Source organism: Panulirus ornatus, chromosome 51, assembly GCF_036320965.1.
Source record: "Panulirus ornatus isolate Po-2019 chromosome 51, ASM3632096v1, whole genome shotgun sequence".
Taxonomy (NCBI): Eukaryota; Metazoa; Arthropoda; class Malacostraca; order Decapoda; family Palinuridae; genus Panulirus; species Panulirus ornatus.
In genome coordinates this window covers 1926135-1947521 of record NC_092274.1, presented here as the reverse complement: position 1 = coordinate 1947521, position 21387 = coordinate 1926135, and the positions used below count along the sequence as shown (strand labels likewise).

At 48.4% G+C, this 21387-nt stretch overlaps 1 protein-coding gene across 4 annotated transcripts in view; it reads left to right on the top strand.

Moving 5' to 3' along the window:
- LOC139764819 (uncharacterized) overlaps window positions 1–21387 on the top strand; it is a 90894-nt gene that overhangs the window by 66232 nt on the left and 3275 nt on the right. For 3 of the 4 annotated variants that reach the window (XM_071691786.1, XM_071691787.1, XM_071691788.1), the window contains exons 3-7: window positions 4869–5013; window positions 18111–18204; window positions 19343–20071; window positions 20218–20431; window positions 20774–20987. In XM_071691786.1, the coding sequence (XP_071547887.1) occupies window positions 4869–5013; window positions 18111–18204; window positions 19343–20071; window positions 20218–20431; window positions 20774–20987 (1396 nt within the window). The remainder of the gene's footprint in view (window positions 1–4868; window positions 5014–18110; window positions 18205–19342; window positions 20072–20217; window positions 20432–20773; window positions 20988–21387) is intronic. The other variant, XM_071691789.1, reaches the window with a different exon arrangement.

Sequence of the window (21387 nt, the reverse complement as noted above, 5' to 3'; positions counted from 1 at the left end):
CTCTCTCTGCCACTTTTCAGAGAGAGAGAGAGAGAGAGAGAGAGAGAGAGAGAGAGAGAGAGAGAGAGAGAGAGAGAGAGAGAGAGAGAGAGAGAGACTTTGCTTTGCTATCTTTTTTCTTCTACTGCTTTTTAGGGGGGGGGTGCACCTTTCTCAGGGAAAGGTAAGGCCACGCCACCTCTCTTTGACCTCAGGTACGTGTGTTTACGTAACAAGACCTCCTCCAGGGGTTCGAATCTCAGTCCCGCAAACTGCCGCTACATGACGGCAGATGACCGACCCTCTCGTCACTGACCACCAGCGTCCCTCCTCCCCATTATGTGTCCTCATGCCACTCATGATCCCAACTGCCAGACGTCTCTTGTGAGGCCAACAGGATTATGAAAGAGATTCGTCTCATCTGGATAAAAGTGGCTCCCTGTACACACCTGGTATGTAGAGAAAGATATTAATATATCTTGTTCCCCCTGTGTCTGGACACCTCAAATGGTTCTTGAAGGTTTTTTTTTGAAGAGTACGTTGGTGACTTCATCGCTGGTGGCGTTGGTTCCACACGGTCGCCAGGGTCTAGCATTACTGTACCCGGGCATTTAACCCCCTTAGCAAAGTACTGTTGTACACTGACAACACTATTATCGACCCTATGGATGGCTTTCCTGTTTGGTTAACCCTGTACAGTCCCCTCCTCCAATCTACCTGGTTGTGCCCCTTTAAGGTTCTAACCCCCCTGCCTGACTCTATCCCCTTCCTGGCTCCACCTTCGCTTGATCCTACCCCCTTCCTGGCTCCACCTTCGCTTGATCCTATCCCCTTCCTGACTCCACCTTCGCTTGATCCTATCCCCTTCCTGGCTCCACCTTCGCTTGATCCTACCCCCTTCCTGACTCCACCTTCGCTTGATCCTATCCCCTTCCTGGCTCCACCTTCGCTTGATCCTACCCCCTTCCTGGCTCCACCTTCGCTTGATCCTACCCCCTTCCTGGCTCCACCTTCGCTTGATCCTATCCCCTTCCTGACTCCACCTTCGCTTGATCCTACCCCCTTCCTGACTCCACCTTCGCTTGATCCTACCCCCTTCCTGACTCCACCTTCGCTTGATCCTACCCCTTTCCTGGTTCAACGGGCCAATCCTTCCTGAACCAGACCTGACGGCGTTTTGGTCCCTTGTCTACACCCCACAAGTTAACCAACAAGTGGTGGTGAGGTGCCTAACCGGGCGGCCTCTCCTACCATGTCGACGAGAACAATTATGGATCTGGGTCTGTGGAAGCCGTCGCTCTCGAGTTCCATTCCCATCACGTCGCTCCTCTGGTTCAAGACGCGCTGGCTGACTGTGTGAGTGTGTGTGACCATAGTTCTCAATACACACTGGACTCTTAAAACTGTTACACTGATAATTCGCAAGGGTTTTCTGAATGGCAGATGAACTGCATACCTTCTCACTTTTACCACACTCTTCTGTGAGTGTCTCAGTCTCTCTCACTATCACAGACGCCCTCGAAAGGACACCCAGTGATCTGTCGATGTTTGAATTCCTTCTGTATTTCGTGTGAGGTCGTAGGTCACTCGATACAGCAAGGTTCTGAAGCCTGTGCCGTCGTATACAGTCCTGTTTATGTAATGGTCGGAGCCCCTGCAGGACTACTGACTTTCGTAGACCCACAGAGCTTGAGGTGAAGGGATGATGTGGAAGACGGCGTCCTGTGGGTGCCCCAGGTGATTCCTGACACCCTTGTGTGGTGGTAGCGACGGACACCAACTCCACCACACCTGTGTGGTGTGTTTCCCCCCCGACACACTGAGGGGCCCATCTCAGTGTGCCGCAAAGATGCTTTTTGTCTGTGCGGGCGGGGGTAATGTGCCGACGCGCCGCGGTGCTCGGCCGGAATGCACTGCAATGTACACTTAGCTGAGCAGGGTTCCTGGGGGTTGTTGCCTACAGTCAGCGTACTGGAGGTGGGAGGGAGGTGTTCTTATCGAACAGATGGTCGAGTCATGACTACCGCCAATCGCAAGGGGGTTTATCTAAGGTCATCCAGGGCTATCATCGCCCGGGTGTGCAGAGAGAGAGAGAGAGAGAGAGAGAGAGAGAGAGAGAGAGAGAGAGAGAGAGAGAGAGAGAGAGAGAGAGAGAGAGGTGGCGTAGGTTCTGGCCTGTGTAGTGGACGGGCCGTCGTTAACCAGAGTTCAGAAGCGGTGCGCCATATCAACGTACCGTCGTTGGTGTTATCGGCGCCGGGGAGCTGGCACGTGACCCGCCTTATCGCTCACTATCTCCTTTGATCACACGTAGGAAACCACACCTCCCAAGCCCGAAGGGCAATGGCCCCTACTTGTACCGCAAAGCTGCATGGCACTATCATACCTGCTAACGTCATATTACGACTTGGAATTGCCCAATTACTCCTACTACGACTTCTACTGATAAGAATGATAATAGTTTAGTGTACGAACTGCAGCCCAGGAGCCGTGAACGCCACGCCGCAACGTGTGTTATCTTGGTGGCAGAGAGCACTTTCCCAACCCCGTGTGTGCAGAACTCGCCATTACGGAGAAAGTTAGCCGACTGTTCGAAACTGTCGCTCACTCACATGGCTCTTCACAGCCACCACACGCCCCTCTCCCTACGCTTAAGCATAGCACCGCGTGACTTAGTTTTCGGCACGGGCGGTGTGCCAGGCTTGTACTAACCTGTGATGGCCTTTGCTGGTTTGTCCTTGTTGACCCTCAAGACGGTAACTGGTCCAGCAGAATCTTAAAGAGTAGGTTTAATAGATTGTATTCTCAAGAGTAAATAGACAAGGAGCACAGTGCCGCGTCCAGCGAGAAGTGACCCGCGGGGATCCTACAATCTTGTCTTCCAGTTGGAGTCTCAGTAGGTGGATACAAGAGTGGTATTATATGATATTAATCATTTAAGAAATAAAGGGACGTTCTTCTATGTTTTGAACTCTGGATTTAAGGCATTAAAGGGAAGTTTTCCTATGTTTTGAACTCTGGATTTAAGGAATTAAAGGGAAGTTTTTCTATGTTTTGAACTCTGGATTTAAGGGAAGTTTTTCTATGTTCTGAACTCTGGATTTAAGGGAAGTTTTTCTATGTTTTGAACTCTGGATTTAAGGCATTAAAGGGAAAGTTTTTCTTTGTTCTGAACACTGGATTTTAGGGATTTTTCAGCCACTGCAAAATGACAATATCAAGGATCATCGAGTATTCACACTACGATATCATGTCTTGTGCGAAAAAACGGTTTCATATCCTCTTGTGCATTGCTATTTGCCAGCCAACGTCTCATCTTTCCCTTCATATATATTTGATCATGTCGAAAATATCTGTGAGAAGTTTAGAATGTTTCTTTTCATCAGAATATGAACCACGGGACCAAACATGTGACTGGTCCCGTACCCGTTCCGTGACCCAACATGATCACAACAACTGAGGTCAGGTCACGTAACAAGACGACAATTGGTTGTGTGGTTAGGTTGGGTGTGTACGGCAGTTAGGTTCGGCCGCTGAAGGCACATGGCTTCGAGACCCGGCATTACCACTGTCTTCTGAGGCGAGGGTTCGAAACCCTGCATTACGGGTGTACCTCTCCTTAAACCCCAGAGCTTTCGCAGATGAGTCACGGTAATGAGACGCGTTTACAGTGGAATCAGCGAATGTTTAAGACTCAAGACGTAAACACGAACGAGTCTCTCTGCCAGATGGAGTAATACCTGGAGAATGTGTTGTGTGAGTGGGGGGTGATATAGGAGGGGCGGGGAGCGGGTTTGGATGATCACAACCCTGTTCGTGTTGTGTGGGATGTTAGACAGGAGAGGGGCGCGCTCCGGAAGGTAAGGAGCGAGAGGAGGAGGAGAGCCCAAGGAAGACCACAACTTGTTGTTGTTGTGTGGGATGATACAGGGGGAGCTCCCGAGTGTGTGGGGCGAGAGGGGTGGGGATGGCAGAGTCCGGATGATTATAGCCTTGCTGATGTTTCGTCTGACGAGGCCCTAAAGACGTGAGGGGGTTGTCAGCACGCGTTCTCCCGCATGATCGGCCCCGCGCCCTCTTGCCCGTGATTTTAAGTATTTTGCACCACTTGTAATACCACTTTAATGAACGGTCATTATCGAGGAAGGGGGCGCCCCGCGGGGTCCCCCACTCTCCCACCTTTAATTCTTGAGGAGGAACAGATAGCTCCAGGTAGGTAAGGTGGGCGTGGTTGCCGCATGGAAAGACGGAGACGCAACGAGGGTGTACGAGTCGTCCACGTCCTCTGTCCAAGATGGGGGACGCAGCGGACGATGTGCGACGCTGGCTGGCCTTACCATTCCAGCCGTTATAATCGTGGCTGGTGAGGGAGGGAAGGAGTTGGGAGGTTTTATGCTTTCCAGGTGTCTAGCCAACGGGGGAAGGAGGGTCACACCCTGATGGTGGCGGGAGCGGCCTTCCAGTGACGAGCTACAGTACTTCAGAGTGTCTCTCTTGGAGCGACCTGCCTCAGGGCTTGAGAGCGTGTCCTGGAAGTAGGGTGGCCTTCCAGTGACGAGCTACAGGACTCCAGAGCGTGTCCTGCAGCTGGGCGGCCCTTCCAGCGGCCTGTCACGGGACTTGGTCGTGTGCTTCGGGAGGGAATGGTCAATTGTGAATTATGACGCATCGGAACATATGGTTCACGCCCCGAATGCTGAATGTAGACCCTGGTCGCTGTAGATGCATGAAAATATAATAATTTACGTATATTTTATTTCCTTTGTTCTTTCAGGATGCTGATAAAACTTGCTTTACTGTTTCTGTTGGGTTTGTAAAGTGTGTCTCTTGGTCAGAAACAGAACGAGAAGGTCGGGAAATAAATGATATTTTTTTTCCCTTCGTTTCAGGCGGGAAGAAAGTGACTTTCCTGGTCGGCGTTGACGGGGAGCCCGTGGTGGTGGTGCTGGGGGATGCCTCCGTCAAGGACGACGTCGACACCATCCTCGAGGAGCGGGCCAAGCGTCAGGCCGACCTCGAGGCCGACTTCCTCAAGTATGTATAGGTTACTCCTGTGTTCACAGGTGTGGGGAGGCTAACTTGAGTGTTAGTACACTCAATATCTGCTGTGGGGGGCTGGGTCGAGTGTTAGTACACTCAATATCTGCTGTGGGGGGCTGGGTCGAGTGTTGCAACACGCACCTTCTTGCTGGGGGAGGCTAGAGGAGTGTTACAATACCCACCTTCTTGGTGTGGAGGGAGGTAGGGTCGAGTGCTGCAACACCCACCTTCTCGCTGGGGGAGGCTGTGCTGTGCAGGTGTTTGAAGAAGACGTTATGCCCCTCAGCTAGACAGTTTACTCAGGCCTGTGTTCAACTCACCTGTGGTTTATACACAGTTAACAAACTGGCATTGGTATTAAATAGTTAACAAACTGGCACTGGTATTGAATCATATAATGATCAATTGTCGTTCTTGTAAATACGTTTCTAAATGGCCTCTAATGCTGAGCTTAGCTTCATACGGCTGACATGTTTACTCAAGTACTTAAAGGGGCCGTGAGAGGCCATATGGCTTGAGCACTTACATCAGTGTTTGGAGTTCAATTCCGTCTTTTGTAAGTCGATTGCATTGCATGTTATCAGCTGGTCCATCCAAGACATCAATTTTCGAAGTACGTTTGTGAAATACGGATTCACTGTTGTGTTGATAAAAGCCGGGGTCTGACTTGAAGCTCATGCGATTAATTCAGTTACTGATGATATAAGCTGTTGTCTTGCTGCTGATTACGTAAGAGAACCCCCCCCCCAAGCTTTCATGCAGGCAACTGCTAATATGGTGCCTCCGCCTGATGGCAAGGTCATGAAGACGAGAATATTCCCTGTGGCATCAACCTTTGTCGAGGCCAGGAGCGAAGGAAGGCAGTGTACCTCCTGTGTTACTTGCCTCCTGCTCCGCGCGCGCGCCGTAGATGGACCACAACGGCCCATCGTAAATAAGGATCAAAGGCGACCTCGCGTGGTTGAGGGATGGGCCAGTATTGGCCCACGTTGGACACAGCGGGTGACGCTGACGAAACGACAATGGTCGTAGCTAGTGGCTCTGTTGGGATCTCTTAAGACGGTGGTACGACCCCAGAGCAAGACGGTGGTACGACCCCTGAGCACGACCTGTGAGCACACGACGGTACGACCCTTGAGCACGATTTTTTCTTACGATCCTTGTGTATGGTGGACTACGTCATGCGTCGCATCCTCAAGGGTCGTCGTACTTTTGAAGCCATAGAGTTAATCATCCCCCCCCCCGCGCCTTCTGGGCTTGGCGGCGTCGCATGACCATAAAAACCACAAACCGAACCACTGTGTAGCCCGTGGATCAAACCACAGCAACCCTTCCGTCGCAAGACCAACCAAAAAAAGAGATCGTACTACCAACTTTGGGGTCGTTCCGACTCTGCGTCCCTCACTCCGACGCCGTCGTCCGAATCCCTCCGCCGCTCGGGGAAATCTCGAAGAGAGAGAGAGAGAGAGAGAGAGAGAGAGAGAGAGAGAGAGAGAGAGAGAGAGAGAGAGAGAGAGAGAGAGAGAGAGAGAGAGGAGCGCCTCCATTCTTCCCTGGCGTCAACTTCTGTGCTTGACGTAGTAACAAGCCCGCAAGACCTCCCCCGTCGTGTGTCGGGTCTAGATACAGTGGATGTCAGGTGGGTTTAGGAGCAAGGCTTCAGCCACCATTTATAGGGTGGGTTAACTGTGAGACGCCCCCCTAATGCCACACACACACACACACACACACCTGTGGGGTAAGTTTACGTCGGTCGTAACCCCCCCTCTGCCACCTTGTATGGGTAGAGAGATGCTTGGGTGTGTATTCAATGCCTGTGGTTGGCTGAGGAGGGGCTGTTGCCGGACGCACCCCCCCACCCACCACACACACACACACACACACACACACACACACACACACACACACACACACACCTCTAGCTCGGGGCCTCTGGACAACAAGACCCCTTGTCATTTTCCTGTAGACGTTTGACACAGTCGCCAACCATCTGGTACTTCGCCGCAAAGGCCAACCATTTCAATCTTATTTCCCAGATGTTCATTATATACACAATAGCCCTGCGAGCAACACATGTAAATGTATACGAGTGTACCAGACCAGCCTGGCTTCTGGGGGGGGTGTAATGTGGGCCTGCAGGCTGCGGAGTCCACCAGCTCGGTGAACCAACGACTCAGCCCACCATCCTAGCCCCAGCACGGGCTGTGGGGCTGAAGACAGACACCCCCAACCCTCCCCTCCAAGACTTTCCTTGTTTAGCTTGTTTGACCACGACGGTACGGCCCTTGAGCACGACTGTACGGCCCTTGAGCACGACGACACGGCCCTTGAGCACAACGGTAAGGCCCTTGAGCACGACAGTACGGCCTTTGAGCTCGACGGTACGACTTACGACCTGTTTATCCATAAGAATCAGGTCAAAGGACCAGTCAACTATATATATATATATATATATATATATATATATATATATATATATATATATATATATATATATATATATATATATATATATTATTCGTATTCTTTTTAATGTCTGTCGTACGTATATGGATATGTGCGCATACACACACACGCGAGCTATTAATCTGGACCCAAGATATACAGAGACAAGATGGGTGGAGCACAAACACGGCAAGTATAGAGGCATATCTGGTAGTGATTTATTATTACCTGCGTCCGTGTGTGTGTGTGTGTGTGTGTGTGTGTGTGTGTGTGTGTGTACCACTATGCCTTGCGTAGGTCGTGAGATATCTCCATCACAGTATGGGCGTAGGATGCATCTGATTAATCGCGATTAATTGAGCCCATCCACAAATACCGGATCCCGACGCCAATGTCGGCTGGAAATCATGCAACGCCATGTGAACTACGGTTCCCCTGCGATAGACGATCTATTCATTGGAAGAAAAACAAAAGATAACTGATAATCTTATCTATCGGACATATAAGAAAACGAGGGGGGGGGGGGAAATAGCGATTGGCATTCACCAGAAACAAGATGATGATGCCGAGCGTCGAGGACCGATCTCCCGCCTCGCCTCAGCGAAAGGCTGGCGGAGTGTCGACAGCTCTCAAGTCGTGCGAATCTACCAACCCCGCACTCTCTCTCTCTCTCTCTCTCTCTCTCTCTCTCTCTCTCTCTCTCTCTCTCTCTCTCTCCAGTGATCTGTGGGTTTACAGGGTTACACGTTGAGCTGCAGATCCAGCGCCCTCTTCCCGGGAATGTTGTGCATCTCGCTCATGACTTATATGCCTCTCTTCCCCATCCACCATGACACACCCTCTGCGGGCGAGTCGTTACCCCAAGAGATTGTTCGTTGTTAAAGTAATCGCCAGCTCTGGTCAGGCCAGCACGCCGGAGGGAAACTAGACCGTAATTAGTGATGGGTTAAAGGTAATATTACGACCTGGCAGACAGAAAGGGCGGGGCAGGGCGTAGCTGTTCGCTAAGGCGTTTGGCAACCTGAGCTCTGGGGATTATGCATGGTAGACTTTGGTCCCCACCTGTGGGGCGAGACACAGTTTGACGCCCTCCCCCACACATTCTCTGCTGGTCACATCATGCACGAGCCAATTGGCGTTGGGTTACGTAGATTTGCGTCTGAAATGGTTTAGACATACGGAGAGGATGAGTGAGGAGAGGTTGACAAAGAAGATCTATGTGTCTGAAGTGGAGGGAACAAGGAGAACGGGGAGACCAAATTGCATATGGAAGGATGGAGTGAAAGAAGAAAATGTCTTGATTGATCGGGGGCCTAAACATGCAGGAGGGTGAAAGGTATGCACGGGATAGAGTGAAAAGGGTCAATGTGGTACACAGGGGGGCGTCGTGCTGTCACTGGATTGAACCAGGCCATGAGCAGAGCAGTCTTAGGGGAGCCTGGTTTGTGGATGAGGTGGGGGAGGTTCTGGTTCCAGCTGAGGGAAATCTAGTTTTAGCCGAAGGAATCCACTTCCAGCTGAAGGAATTCTGTTACGGTGTGGGTTGTGAGGGCGGGTCCGGCGGAGGGTAAGGATGGAAGCGCCACGCCCGCTAGTTTATCCTCCCCGGGCGTGGGAGGTTTATAGTCTCCCTACACCTCACTTGGCAACACGTACTACCCTGCCTTGAGCTCCACCCTCTTCTCCCTCTACAACCCCAGTGACTCTCCCTGTAATGCGAGAGTCCGCGCTGGACGCGGGAGGCGTTTGCTTTGGAGACCCGGGTGCTGTGCAGACTCGGCAGGGCCACGGCGGACTTGATGATGTGTTAATGAGTCTTTTAAATATAATGTCGATCGCTTGAGGTCCTGGGTTAAACGACGGGTTTATCTTGTTAGGTTTTTTTGTTATGATGCTGTGTGGGACGTGGGATGTGCTAACCTCAAGATTCGCCTCTGCAAAATCGGGGCGTTTGAAACCTTGGGATGAAGAACCCCATGTTCATTATGCTAGTTTACGTGAGATGATTGGGTCAGCTGTTTGTACCTTTTGGGCCTACGGAATGGCTAGGGTCATTAGTTTCTGACCACCAGTTCGAATGGTTTCGACCACCTTTAGCTTCTTTCTGACCCATACACAGACACGCTTAATGCATACGTGATCCTTGTGTGCATAGAGTCATACAAGGACTTGTACTGACCCTCCTTACGTGTGGGCGCTGGTGGGGACTGGAATAAAAGGGCCAGAAAGCTGCCTTCATGGACTAGAACGCTGCCTTCTTGTGGCTGGGAACAGATAATGAAGCTGGCTTCCCAGGTTCGAAACCCCGTGGTTAGTGCCTCGCGACACTCTCGTACGTAAAAGCATGGCAGTTGTGTATACGCCACGAGGCCCCACCAGCACAACCTGCGAGCCATCACCCTTCTTTTGTGAAGGACGTGGGGGGAATACGAGAGACGCCGGCTGTTTATTTAGTAAACTTGAGCCTTGTGAAGTGTTTATGGTGGAGGAAATACATGTTGCATAATGGTGAAGGAGGGGGAGAGGTAGAGTGAGTGTGTGTGAGGGGGGGGGGGGGGGGTTAAGAGGGGTGGAGTGCGTTGGTGTATGTTTAGGGACAGTCGTCGAGTGGGGGAGTGGGGAGGTTAGAGTGCGTGTGCGGTGTGGGGAAGCGAGACACTGAAGTGCGTTGGTGTATGTGTTTAGGGGCAGTCATGGTGTGGCCCAGGGTTGAGCATACACTCACCTTACACTGGGCAAGACACGCACCATCCACCAAAGGCGGTCATCAAGGTCACACCTATGGTTGTTCCAGGAGCCACAACTGTGGTGTTCCAGGAGCCACACCTGTGGTGTTCCAGGAGCCACACCTGTGGTGTTCCAGGAGCCACACCTGTGGTGTTCCAGGAGCCACACCTGTGGTGTTCCAGGAGCCACACCTGTGGTGTTCCAGGAGCCACAACTGTGGTGTTCCAGGAGCCACACCTGTGGTGTTCCAGGAGCCACACCTGTGGTGTTCCAGGAGCTACACCTGTGGTGTTCCAGGAGCCACAACTGTGGTGTTCCAGGAGCCACACCTGTGGTGTTCCAGGAGCCACACCTGTGGTGTTCCAGGAGCCACACCTGTGGTGTTCCAGGAGCCACACCTGTGGTGTTCCAGGAGCCACACCTGTGGTGTTCCAGGAGCCACACCTGTGGTGTTCCAGGAGCCACACCTGTGGTTGTTCCAGGAGCCACACCTGTGGTGTTCCAGGAGCCACACCTGTGGTGTTCCAGGAGCCACAACTGTGGTGTTCCAGGAGCCACACCTGTGGTGTTCCAGGAGCCACACCTGTGGTGTTCCAGGAGCCACACCTGTGGTGTTCCAGGAGCCACAACTATGGTTGTTCCAGGAGCCACACCTGTGGTGTTCCAGGAGCCACACCTGTGGTGTTCCAGGAGCCACAACTGTGGTGTTCCAGGAGCCACACCTGTGGTGTTCCAGGAGCCACACCTGTGGTGTTCCAGGAGCCACACCTGTGGTGTTCCAGGAGCCACACCTGTGGTTGTTCCAGGAGCCACACCTGTGGTGTTCCAGGAGCCACACCTGTGGTGTTCCAGGAGCCACACCTGTGGTGTTCCAGGAGCCACACCTGTGGTGTTCCAGGAGCCACACCTGTGGTGTTCCAGGAGCCACACCTGTGGTGTTCCAGGAGCCACACCTGTGGTGTTCCAGGAGCCACACCTGTGGTGTTCCAGGAGCCACACCTGTGGTGTTCCAGGAGCCACACCTGTGGTTGTTCCAGGAGCCACACCTGTGGTGTTCCAGGAGCCACACCTGTGGTGTTCCCATCTTCCAAATGGACACATGGACAAGAGTTGAATGCCTAACTACTTAATCGTCTCCCTGCTGGCCCAGCCCAGCCCACGTCACATCACACACCAACACAGTAATCTATTATTCGCCAAAGACCCACTGGAAAGATGACCCATGATACACTGGACACCCACTGAAGAAACAAAGGACTGTCGCGTGTGTTAAGACGGGTCGTGGTGAGAAAGGCCGTCATGTCTTGGAGGAAGCGAATGAGTTAATGTGAACCTCATCATGAGGAAGTCTCAAGGAAGTGTCGTGTTAGATGTCCCTGCTCACATTTGCTGGAAAGGTTCCCTCACATTAGCGGAGAGAGAGAGAGAGAGAGAGAGAGAGAGAGAGAGAGAGAGAGAGAGAGAGAGAGAGAGAGAGAGAGAGAGAGAGAGAGAGAGAGACAGCGTCGGCAGCTCCCCTTGATGCAGTTTCAACATTCCCGATGATTCTGGGAAGTGTTTATGAGTGTGTGTGTGTGTGTGTGTGTGTGTGTGTGTGTGTGTGTGTGTAGGCAGATAGTTGATATCGTTCGCTTCGCTTAGAGATATTCTTTTTTTTTCTTTTTCTTTGGTCGTTGTTATACACATCGAGAAAGGCTTACGTGGGGGAAATGTGGCCGAGACGGGGCGACGATGGATTTGTGCGTTTACGTTCTTGTGCGTCTGTGCGTCCTCTCTCTCTCTCTCTCTCTCTCTCTCTCTCTCTCTCTCTCTCTCTCTCTCTCTCTCTCTCTCTCTCTCTCTCAAAGTTAAAGAGAGCCAGTTGCCTCCTCCCCCCCGCATCTCATGGCGCATGTCTATCAACACTGCTCCTGCACCCCGCCAGGGGAGACAATGTGGTTCAGCGCCAAAGCGTTGACGGCAAGGAAGTGTTGCAGACTAGAGGGAGGGTTTCGGAGGGGGAGGGAGTGAGTGAGTCAGTCAGTCAGGGCTGGCAGCCCTCAGGGGAGAGAGCGTAAGGGCTAGCAGCCCTCGTGAGGTCTGGAGAGCATCAGCTTGGTGTGTATGTGTGTGTGTGTATATATATGACGGTCTCTTGGGTGCCCATACCCAGCCACCCATCCCTCCACTCGATTCTCAAAACACTCCTCCTCCTCCTCCTCCTCCTCCTCCTCCACCTCCTCCTTCAAGTTTCTGCAGAAAAACTACGAGGATTATTTGTACTTACCCCAAAAGATGGCGATGAATTGAAAGACGACTTTGCTTAAATTATCATTAATATTATTCCAATTTTTTTTCCGCCGAGATCCCAGGATGGTAGTGGACTGTCTGTGACCGTGTCCTTTCCTTATATATATATGTCCTCTCCAGGAACGGCTTATTCCAATCTGAACATACATAAACACCAGGCCATCAGCCACTGAGTGGTGCTGTCTTCTGTGTGAGTAAATGCCTACTACTACTACTACTGCTAGGCTCTTCTGTGTCCCAGCTCCTGGACCTGCCAGGAGCGTAAATACCATCCTCCGCCGCCCTCTCTCTTACTAAGGTGAGCTTCAATATACCCGGTGGGTCAAATGTCATTCTTGAGTTGGGGTCGAATGTCGGAGAGTGTAGTAGCCTCGTGTGAGTTAGGCACGATTCATTATGACTGTTTTAACCCAACACTTGGTTCAGACTTCGACGGACCAAAGGCAGTTCAAATGATCGTTTCGCTCATTAGCATCAGTCTAATTCGTCGACCCTCTGGAACTGGAAACATCTCCGGTATAGGAAAAGTTGTGCAAATATCCAGCGATAAAGCGGAAATGAAGGAGGACTAGCCTCGTACATCCATTTCTCTCCCAGTTTCTGTACTGTGAGACGAGACCCAGCACTTGGTGTTGCAATGCACCACTGCCACAACCTGTATTACGGCTCCAATGGCTTCCCTGGGCATCGACACAGTAGGATTCCTTCACGCTCGACGGGCGGCCCTGGCCTGGGCGCCCCCTGGCCTCGGTGGGCATGCCTGCAACACAGGGCGCTGGCTTGGGGGGGGGGGGGGGGGTGGTCCTGCAGGACCCGCTCCCTCTTGGGTTGTGAGACCACTGGGGCCACACAGTCTAGTGCCTCAGCTGAAAGGACCTCACACTCGTCCTAGGTCACCTCCGCCTCGTGTTCCTGTGGTGTTTCGACTGTCATCCAGGGTGTGGGGGCATCCCACCTAGTAGCCTCCCCCGCACCAAACCACTGTGGCAATCCCACCTAGTGGCCTCCCCTGCACCAAACCACTGTGGCAATCCCACCTAGTGGCCTCCCCTGCACCAAACCACCGAGGAAATCCCACCTAGTGGCCTCCCCCGCACCAAACCACTGAGGAAATCCCACCTAGTGGCCTCCCCTGCACCAAACCATTGTGGCAATCCCACCTAGTGGCCTCCCCCGCACCAAACCACTGTGGAAATCCCACCTAGTGACCTCCCCCGCACCTCACCACTGTGGAAATCCCACTTAGTAGCCTCCCCCGCACCACACCACTGTGGGAATCCCACCTAGTTGTCTTCCCTGCACCACACCACTGAGGGAATCCCACCTAGTAGCCTCCCCCGCACCACACCACTGTGGGAATCCCACCTAGTAGCCTCCCCCGCACCAAACCACTGTGGAAATCCCACCTAGTAGCCTCCCCCGCACCACACCACTGTGGGAGTCCCACCTACTAGCCTCCCCCGCACCAAACCACTGTGGAAATCCCACCTAGTAGCCTCCCCCGCACCACACCACTGTGGGAGTCCCACCTACTAGCCTCCCCCGCACCAAACCACTGTGGAAATCCCACCTAGTAGCCCCCCCCCCAGCACCAGTGATTTTGAAGACCTCCACAAACCCCACCACTTACACCTGCGCGTACCTGTTCTGTATTTTACATCTGTATTTCTACACTGACTTTTATTTGAACATACGTGTTGCCTGTTTTCATACGTACAAAAAAATGCATTAAAGTTGATATTTTCATTGGCTTAACGACCTCTAGTGAGCATTGTAAGAGTTAATTAATGGACCAGGGAAAAAAAATCTAATCTTGGCCTCACCACAAGTTGTTAGTGTGTGTGTGTGTGTGTGTGTGTGTGTAGGTGGGGGAGGGGGCTGGGCCTTGGGCAGTGGGCTCGAAGCCTAGCCCTCGCCATCTGCTTCCCTTATCTTACATTTTCTCCATCCTCTTGCGACATACAGAGTAAATATTTACCATTTTCTCGACATGTTGGGTTACGTGTCAATCTAACGTTTGTCTGTGGTCATATTGCGTCTCTGGAGGGGTGGAACTTCGAATTATTTTTTTGGGGGGTGAGAAAGCGTCAACTGGCTATTTAAATGGCCAGTCACCTCCCCCGGCATCGTCTTGTTCCAGCCGTTCCCTCCAGCTGTACTGCTTCGGTCGGCCAAATATGGTAAATATTCGAGCGCCCCACACCTGCTCGCTTATTCCGTTGAATTTTACACTTTTCATGACCAATATCTTGTGGGATATACGTAAACTAATATGTAAATTCATACTGAAATGAGGATTGGGTCAGGTCTTGTGGGTGGGTGGGGTATGAACAGAGGGAGGTGAAATGGCGAGATCAGAAAATACGATTCCTCTGTTCCTCTGTCCACACCATGATTAGAACCAGGACCAGAAATGCGTTTGTTAATTTTTAGTAAACGGAGTTACGAAAAGTACCATTTCAATACGCTTTTGTTTTTTTTTTAGAACACAAGTAATGGGGCCCCACGACCGTTAAAAATCAATCCCCCTTACAGTATGAATTAGTTATTACAATCATGGGCTTCAAATCTGTTATCTCCAAGTAGCGATATATTCGGGCCCTCCCAGTTATCGCATGGCGTAAGACAAATTTCAAGATAGGGGCATGTTGTAATATAATCCCTGGACGATAGGCATTTGTATGGTGTTGTATACATATCTGTCCTAACACCTCGAGTATACATAAATTGCGTCTTGATTTACGTATGATAACGCACTCTTATTAATACTTTTGTAGACTCCTCTCTTGCCTTTCACATTTACGCGTATATAAATATGTATTCAATCATGGACATAATCATAATATGAAAATACTTATGCTTCAAAAACTTATTATATTTGTCGAAGAAGCAAGTTAGGGAGGGCCGATCTGACCACCAGCCAGCTAGCCAGCGTCGGGGGTGAGGTAGACAAATAAAGAAGACGCGAGAGTGATTTTCTGGTCGATGGAAATGAGCGAAACCGTTCGGGGTCAGCAAACTGGTTCTGCTGGGGTTAGAAGAGAAGGGGACGGGTGTGCGGTGGTGGCTGTGATCAATGGACTGGTTGGCTTCTGAATGAATGAATGAATGAATGAATGAATAGTGGCCCGTCCAGCTGGTAGCTGTCTGGGACGCCTTTCTTTCGACCTTAAGGAAGATATGGGCTGAAACATGAATTCATTACTTTCAGCGTACCAACGACGGCCATGACTATATATACTTTTTCTGAAGTTCATGGTGATCATTTTTACTTTATATGTTCATTACTTAAAATATATTTCACAAAATTATGATCATTTCGGCTTGTATACTATATATCCACTGTTTTGAAATGGATGACTTACGCACCTTATCCAAAAAGTATCTTTATCTATTTGAGCTCTCGAGTGGGAAGGGAAAATTAAAATGGAATCTATGATCACCTTTAGACAGTAAATACTGACAGCTCGCATTGTCTTAAAATTGATTCAAATATTACTATAATTCAATCTTCCTCCGCACAAAATAATTAACATGGTCTGTTCATAATATTTCTTTTTCTTTCTTTCAAACTATTCGCTATTTCCCGCGTTAGCGAGGTAGCGTTGAGAACAGAGGAGTGGGCCTTTGAGGGAATATCCTCACCTGGCCCCCTTCTCTGTTCCTTCTTTTGGAAAATTAAAAAAAAAAAAAAAAAAAAAAAACGAGAGGGGAGGATTTCCAGCCACCCGCTCCCTTCCCTTTTAGTCGCCTTCTACGACACGCAGGGAATGCGTGGAAAGTATTTTTTCTCCCCTATCCCCAGGGATACCCTATCCCCTATTTCTAACTATAGATTATCCGACTTCAAACTGGCTCTGGTTTTTATACCATACTGGATTGGTACACACACAGTGATATGTTATATGTATAACACGAGTGTGTAAGTATGTAAGACTGTAAAACTAAAGATAAGATTTTCAAACCACCACAGGAAACATTACCATATAGCATAAAGTATCTGCTGATTAATATGACTCTGTATCGCCCACTTAAAAGATTTAAACTATAACAAAACATCTACAATTACAATAGTTATACCTAAGCCATTTTCTACGATACATTCTCCAGAAAAAATGTAGAGGTGACGTCTTTTTGTATGCTATACTAGTGTAAATTCGTAAATTCGCTCCAGACAAAATGAATAGATTTGCTATACCTATTTCTCATTCAATTCTTGGACTGGGTCATTACTTCATACCTGTTCTTTAAACCGTTTAGATATCTCTGCGTGGTGCTCTTAATATGAATTTACAAATTCCCACCACGATTCGACAAGCTACATTCATACAACAGACTGCTTCCCCTAGGCAGCCTTTATATGATATATCGCTGGCCACAGCATGTGTGTAAGCGATATAACCGGACTAATGTGATATACTGACCACCATCTTATAAAACCAAGAGATAGGCAGAGTGCTCTCAAGTACTAGGTGGGTCTGGGGGGGCTAAAACACTTCAGGGTCTTTAAACAAAAGGAAGGAAAAAGACGACTAACTCCCCCTCGCTCACAGGTTTGGCTGGCACAAAACATCTTAATTTCCAAGCAGCGACAACAGAAGAATTGTCGGTGAAGCCGAAATTACCAACATACAGAAGGAAAAATGAAAAACGGGACACATGTCAGACCTGTCTTTTTTAACTTCGGAAGAACGGCTGGTGGTGTCCCTCAGGGATGTGTTAATAACTCACTAAGCCAGGAAGACGTTCCTGATACTGTTCGTGCATGCCGCAAAACTAACGAAACATAATCACATCGTAAACCACTAACAAAGGGGTAAAGGTATTTGACAGATTCATTTCAACCAAATGCTAGGCGATGAAGATGGTTTATAACAGGACTCTTCCGACAGGGGGTACAAGAGAACATATTTTGTTCAACATCTCTTGAACAAAAGAGGATAGTAGACGTGTAGAACAGCATGAAGAAAATAAGAGAGGGTAGCAGACAAGCTGAATAGTTTTAAAATAAATATTGATGCACTTGTGAGATTCATGTGTCTGCTTTATCCCCATGTGTAGTTAAGTAATTTGCATATGCACAAGGGCTTCTGTAGTTTTGGTGTTGCCAATAAACATGCCAGACACCTACAGAATGTTCCTATCAGTGGCTGTGTTTATGAAGATGCATTTTTGACCAGACCAGTAAAAGTCAAATGCATCAAACTGTACTTTGTTCAAGTATTACGCATCATTCAAAAATTAACTACCTAATAACCCATAATTCTAGTTTTATTTTCACCAGTGTCATGTCCCCTCACAAAATGGTTTTGATATTAATCAAATGTTTCCACCAATATCTTTTTTTTTTCATTCCTGTCAACTATGGCTGCAATGCAGCCAACACTTCCACCCTTGGTACATCCTTCGAGCTATGACTTATGCATATCATTAGGAGACCAAATGTGATATCATTCTGTTCACAAGATGATGTTCATGAGTGTTCTAACATCATGTACATGTCACATTCTGCTAATTTCTTTTACGAAGAAATTAAGTTTTTTATAAGTCTGTTATTATGGGTGAACTTAGGCATTCAATAGTCATCTAACTTGGTTACAATGTGATTTTCTAATGTATAATTTTGGCAGGCGGGCAGCCGAGGAAGAGCTAGATAAGCTGGTCCGGTTGAGCAGATCGACTGTTGAGGCCATGGAGGAGGAAGCCACTAGGAACACACAAAAGGTAAACTGATCTCAAAAGTTGTTGGCTAGTGTTCTCTTTTAGCTAACATGGCAACTCCTTACATTTACCACTCAGTGAGGGAAGTGGTAAAAAATTGGCTTTTCTGGCAGAGAAACCGATGCACTATGCACTGTAGTATGCATACTGTTCTCAAACTGTATTCATGTTGAAGTAAGAATTATCCCATCGTACAAACTCTATCTTAACTGAATCTCACTGTAACTTTGCACATAAATAGGTGATGCACAACACTCTAGACTCAGGGTAGATAGATGGACCATTTTCCCTTCACATATAACACATGACATTGCTGAACTGGGTCTTCAAGTGGTAAACCACTCTGTCTTAGATACGGATGACCCACACAGGACAGAGATACACCACCCTGTCATAGATAAGTTTGACCCAGATAGTTCAGAGGTAAACCACTCATAGATAGGTTTGACCCTTACAGGTCAGAGGTAAATCACTCTCTCATAGATAGGTTTGACCCTTATAGGTCTGAGGTAAACTACCCTATCAGAGACAGGTCTGACCCATAAAGGTCAGAGGTATACTACCCTGTCAGAGATAAGTTTGACCCATATAGGTCAGAGGTAAACCACCCTGTCATAGATAGGTTTGACCCACATACATCAGAGGACAATGTCCTCGAAGTTCTTTGTTTGCACTTGTTATAATTTTTCTTTCTTAAATGGGCACACCTTTTATTCCTTTAAGAATGGGTCATAATCATTTAATTATCTATCTGACCTAAAAAGGCACAGTTGCCCATGACTGTTGTCCAACTGAGCAGGAATTGTAACCTGTCTGAAGAAGTAATTCATATTTATGTTAGCCGAGATGGCACAGGCAACTAAGGCCCTAATTAAGGCCATCTCATTAATGCTATATTTACTCTAGCCTGAGCCAGGGACTCATAATACTGACCACCCCTTAAGGGTGGATGAACAGCTAGGTTGATTGTGGACCAACTGCCCCAACCAGGATTCAAACCCATGCACTCAAACCAAGGCAGCCTGTAAATGAATCACGGTCAGGAACGCTAACTGATACACCACAGAGGACTAATTGCTGGTTACTCACTAAACTAATGTATCATATCAAGTTGGAAAAAATAAAGTAATCTTTTTCACAGGATCGAGATCCAGCTCGGGAAGCAGTCGTGAGATCCTTGCAAGAAGCAACAGTGGAAATGGAAGGGCACATACAGGCCATGGAAGAGGCAGAATCCAGTCAGTGCAAACTACCATCAAACATTACCCCTGCACAATCTTCTTTGCCAGGAGCCCAAAACACCAGCACCACACCAGTTTCAAATGGTGCCCCATCCCTTGTATCATCTGGGATTGGTAGTTCCAAGCTATCTCTGGCATCATCTGCATCATCGTCTTCTCTGTCTTCACTGTCATCAAATTCTTCCGTGTCATTGCCCCCATCACCCCCAGCTTTTAGTATCTCTTCATACGGAAGCAGTCAGAGCTCAGCTGTGAAGAAGCTGAATGGAATGCCATTATGGGAAACGGCAGCAAAGCCTCCACCTGCTTCTACATCTACCACCACAGCAAAGCCCCCAATCCTCTCACCTAAGCCCACTTTGACGCACTCCATCAGCCACATTCCCAAGTCACAGTCTTCAACCCAACCAGTTGTCACCCCAAATACTAATGGCACTACCAATATTCACAGTGGCCAATCGTCTCCACCTTCCTCTATCTCCTCCACCACATCCCTCATGTCCTCCCTCACCCCCTCACCACCACCATCACGATCATCTCCCTCATCTCCCAGGACTCCTTCACCTCTCTCCATAATAGAAAAAGATGAAAATGAGAGAAAACAAGAACCTTCATCACCCTCAAATATGGCAAGTATCTTCTTCCATAGTTAAGGAAAAAATATCATTTAATTGTTAATGGAAAGACACTTTTAAAATCACATTCTTAACTCAGCTACTGTTCCACACAGTACCTTAAAGCAAGGTTTTGTAATTACTTTAATTCCTCTGAGCAGGTTGGGGTGGCTGCACAGATCAGACGCTTTGAGCAACTATCTGAGGGTTCACTGGAGGCTTTGAAGACTGCTACTTTAGAGCGGGCCAAGAAACGAAGACAGAGAGAAATCCTAGAGCACCTGCGAAGTCAGGTGGAAGCTGCACGTCAACAGGTCGCTGATGCCGCTAACAAACAGTCTAATGAAAAAGAGGATATTGCTTGGCAAGAGCAGGGTAAGTATATAGGTAGTATTACTGTTAATTCTTGCACACCGTTTAACAATGTGATAATTTGTTGTCTGTTGTTGTTAATGGGTTTTTTGTTAATTTTGAATTACATTATAATTTTTGAAAATAAAAAATCAAATAAGATCAAAATATCATCTTAGATATATATTGTGGCCATAAAAGAAATTTGTTTCCTGCAGAGGAACACAAAAATTTAAATTAGCCATTTGGCATAGAAAGTGTTACAGTTATCTCCATTAACATGCCTACAGAGTAAATATAATTGAGCTCATTATTAGTGCACTGCTTACATCAGATATATATTGCCGTGCTCAAATTTTCCAACAGAACGCAAAGCAAAAGAAGCAGAAAGGCGCATTAGAGAGATAGCCCGCAGAGCACGTGAAGAACATCGTCGGGCCTCACACCACACTACTCCAACTCATGCCATCAACAGAAACCTGAATGGTCTGACTCATATTACTCTGCTCAAGAATGGGATTAATGGCCACACTGGGAATGGAGGCGATATTAATGGCAACATCAAGACTGTATCAGACGAGTATGTGGCTATGTAGCTTGATGAACATATGTATCAGAAGAGTATGTGGCTACGTAGAATGATGAACATATGTATCAAAGGAGTTTGTGGCTATGTAGCGTGATGAACATATGTATCAGAAGAGTATGTGGCTATGGAGCTTGATGAACATATGTATCAGGAGAGCATGTGGCTATGAAGCTTGATGAACATATCAGAAGAGTATATGACTATGTTGCTTGATGAACATATGTATCAGAAGAGTACGTAGTTATGTAGCTTGATGAGCATATGTATCACAAGAGTATGTAGCTATGTAGCTTGATGAACATATGTTGTCTTTTTCTTGTGTGTGGAAGAGTAAGAGGTTCATGTTTCATATATCAGCTTATAAGACTTGGGATTTAGGGTGTGTGTGTGT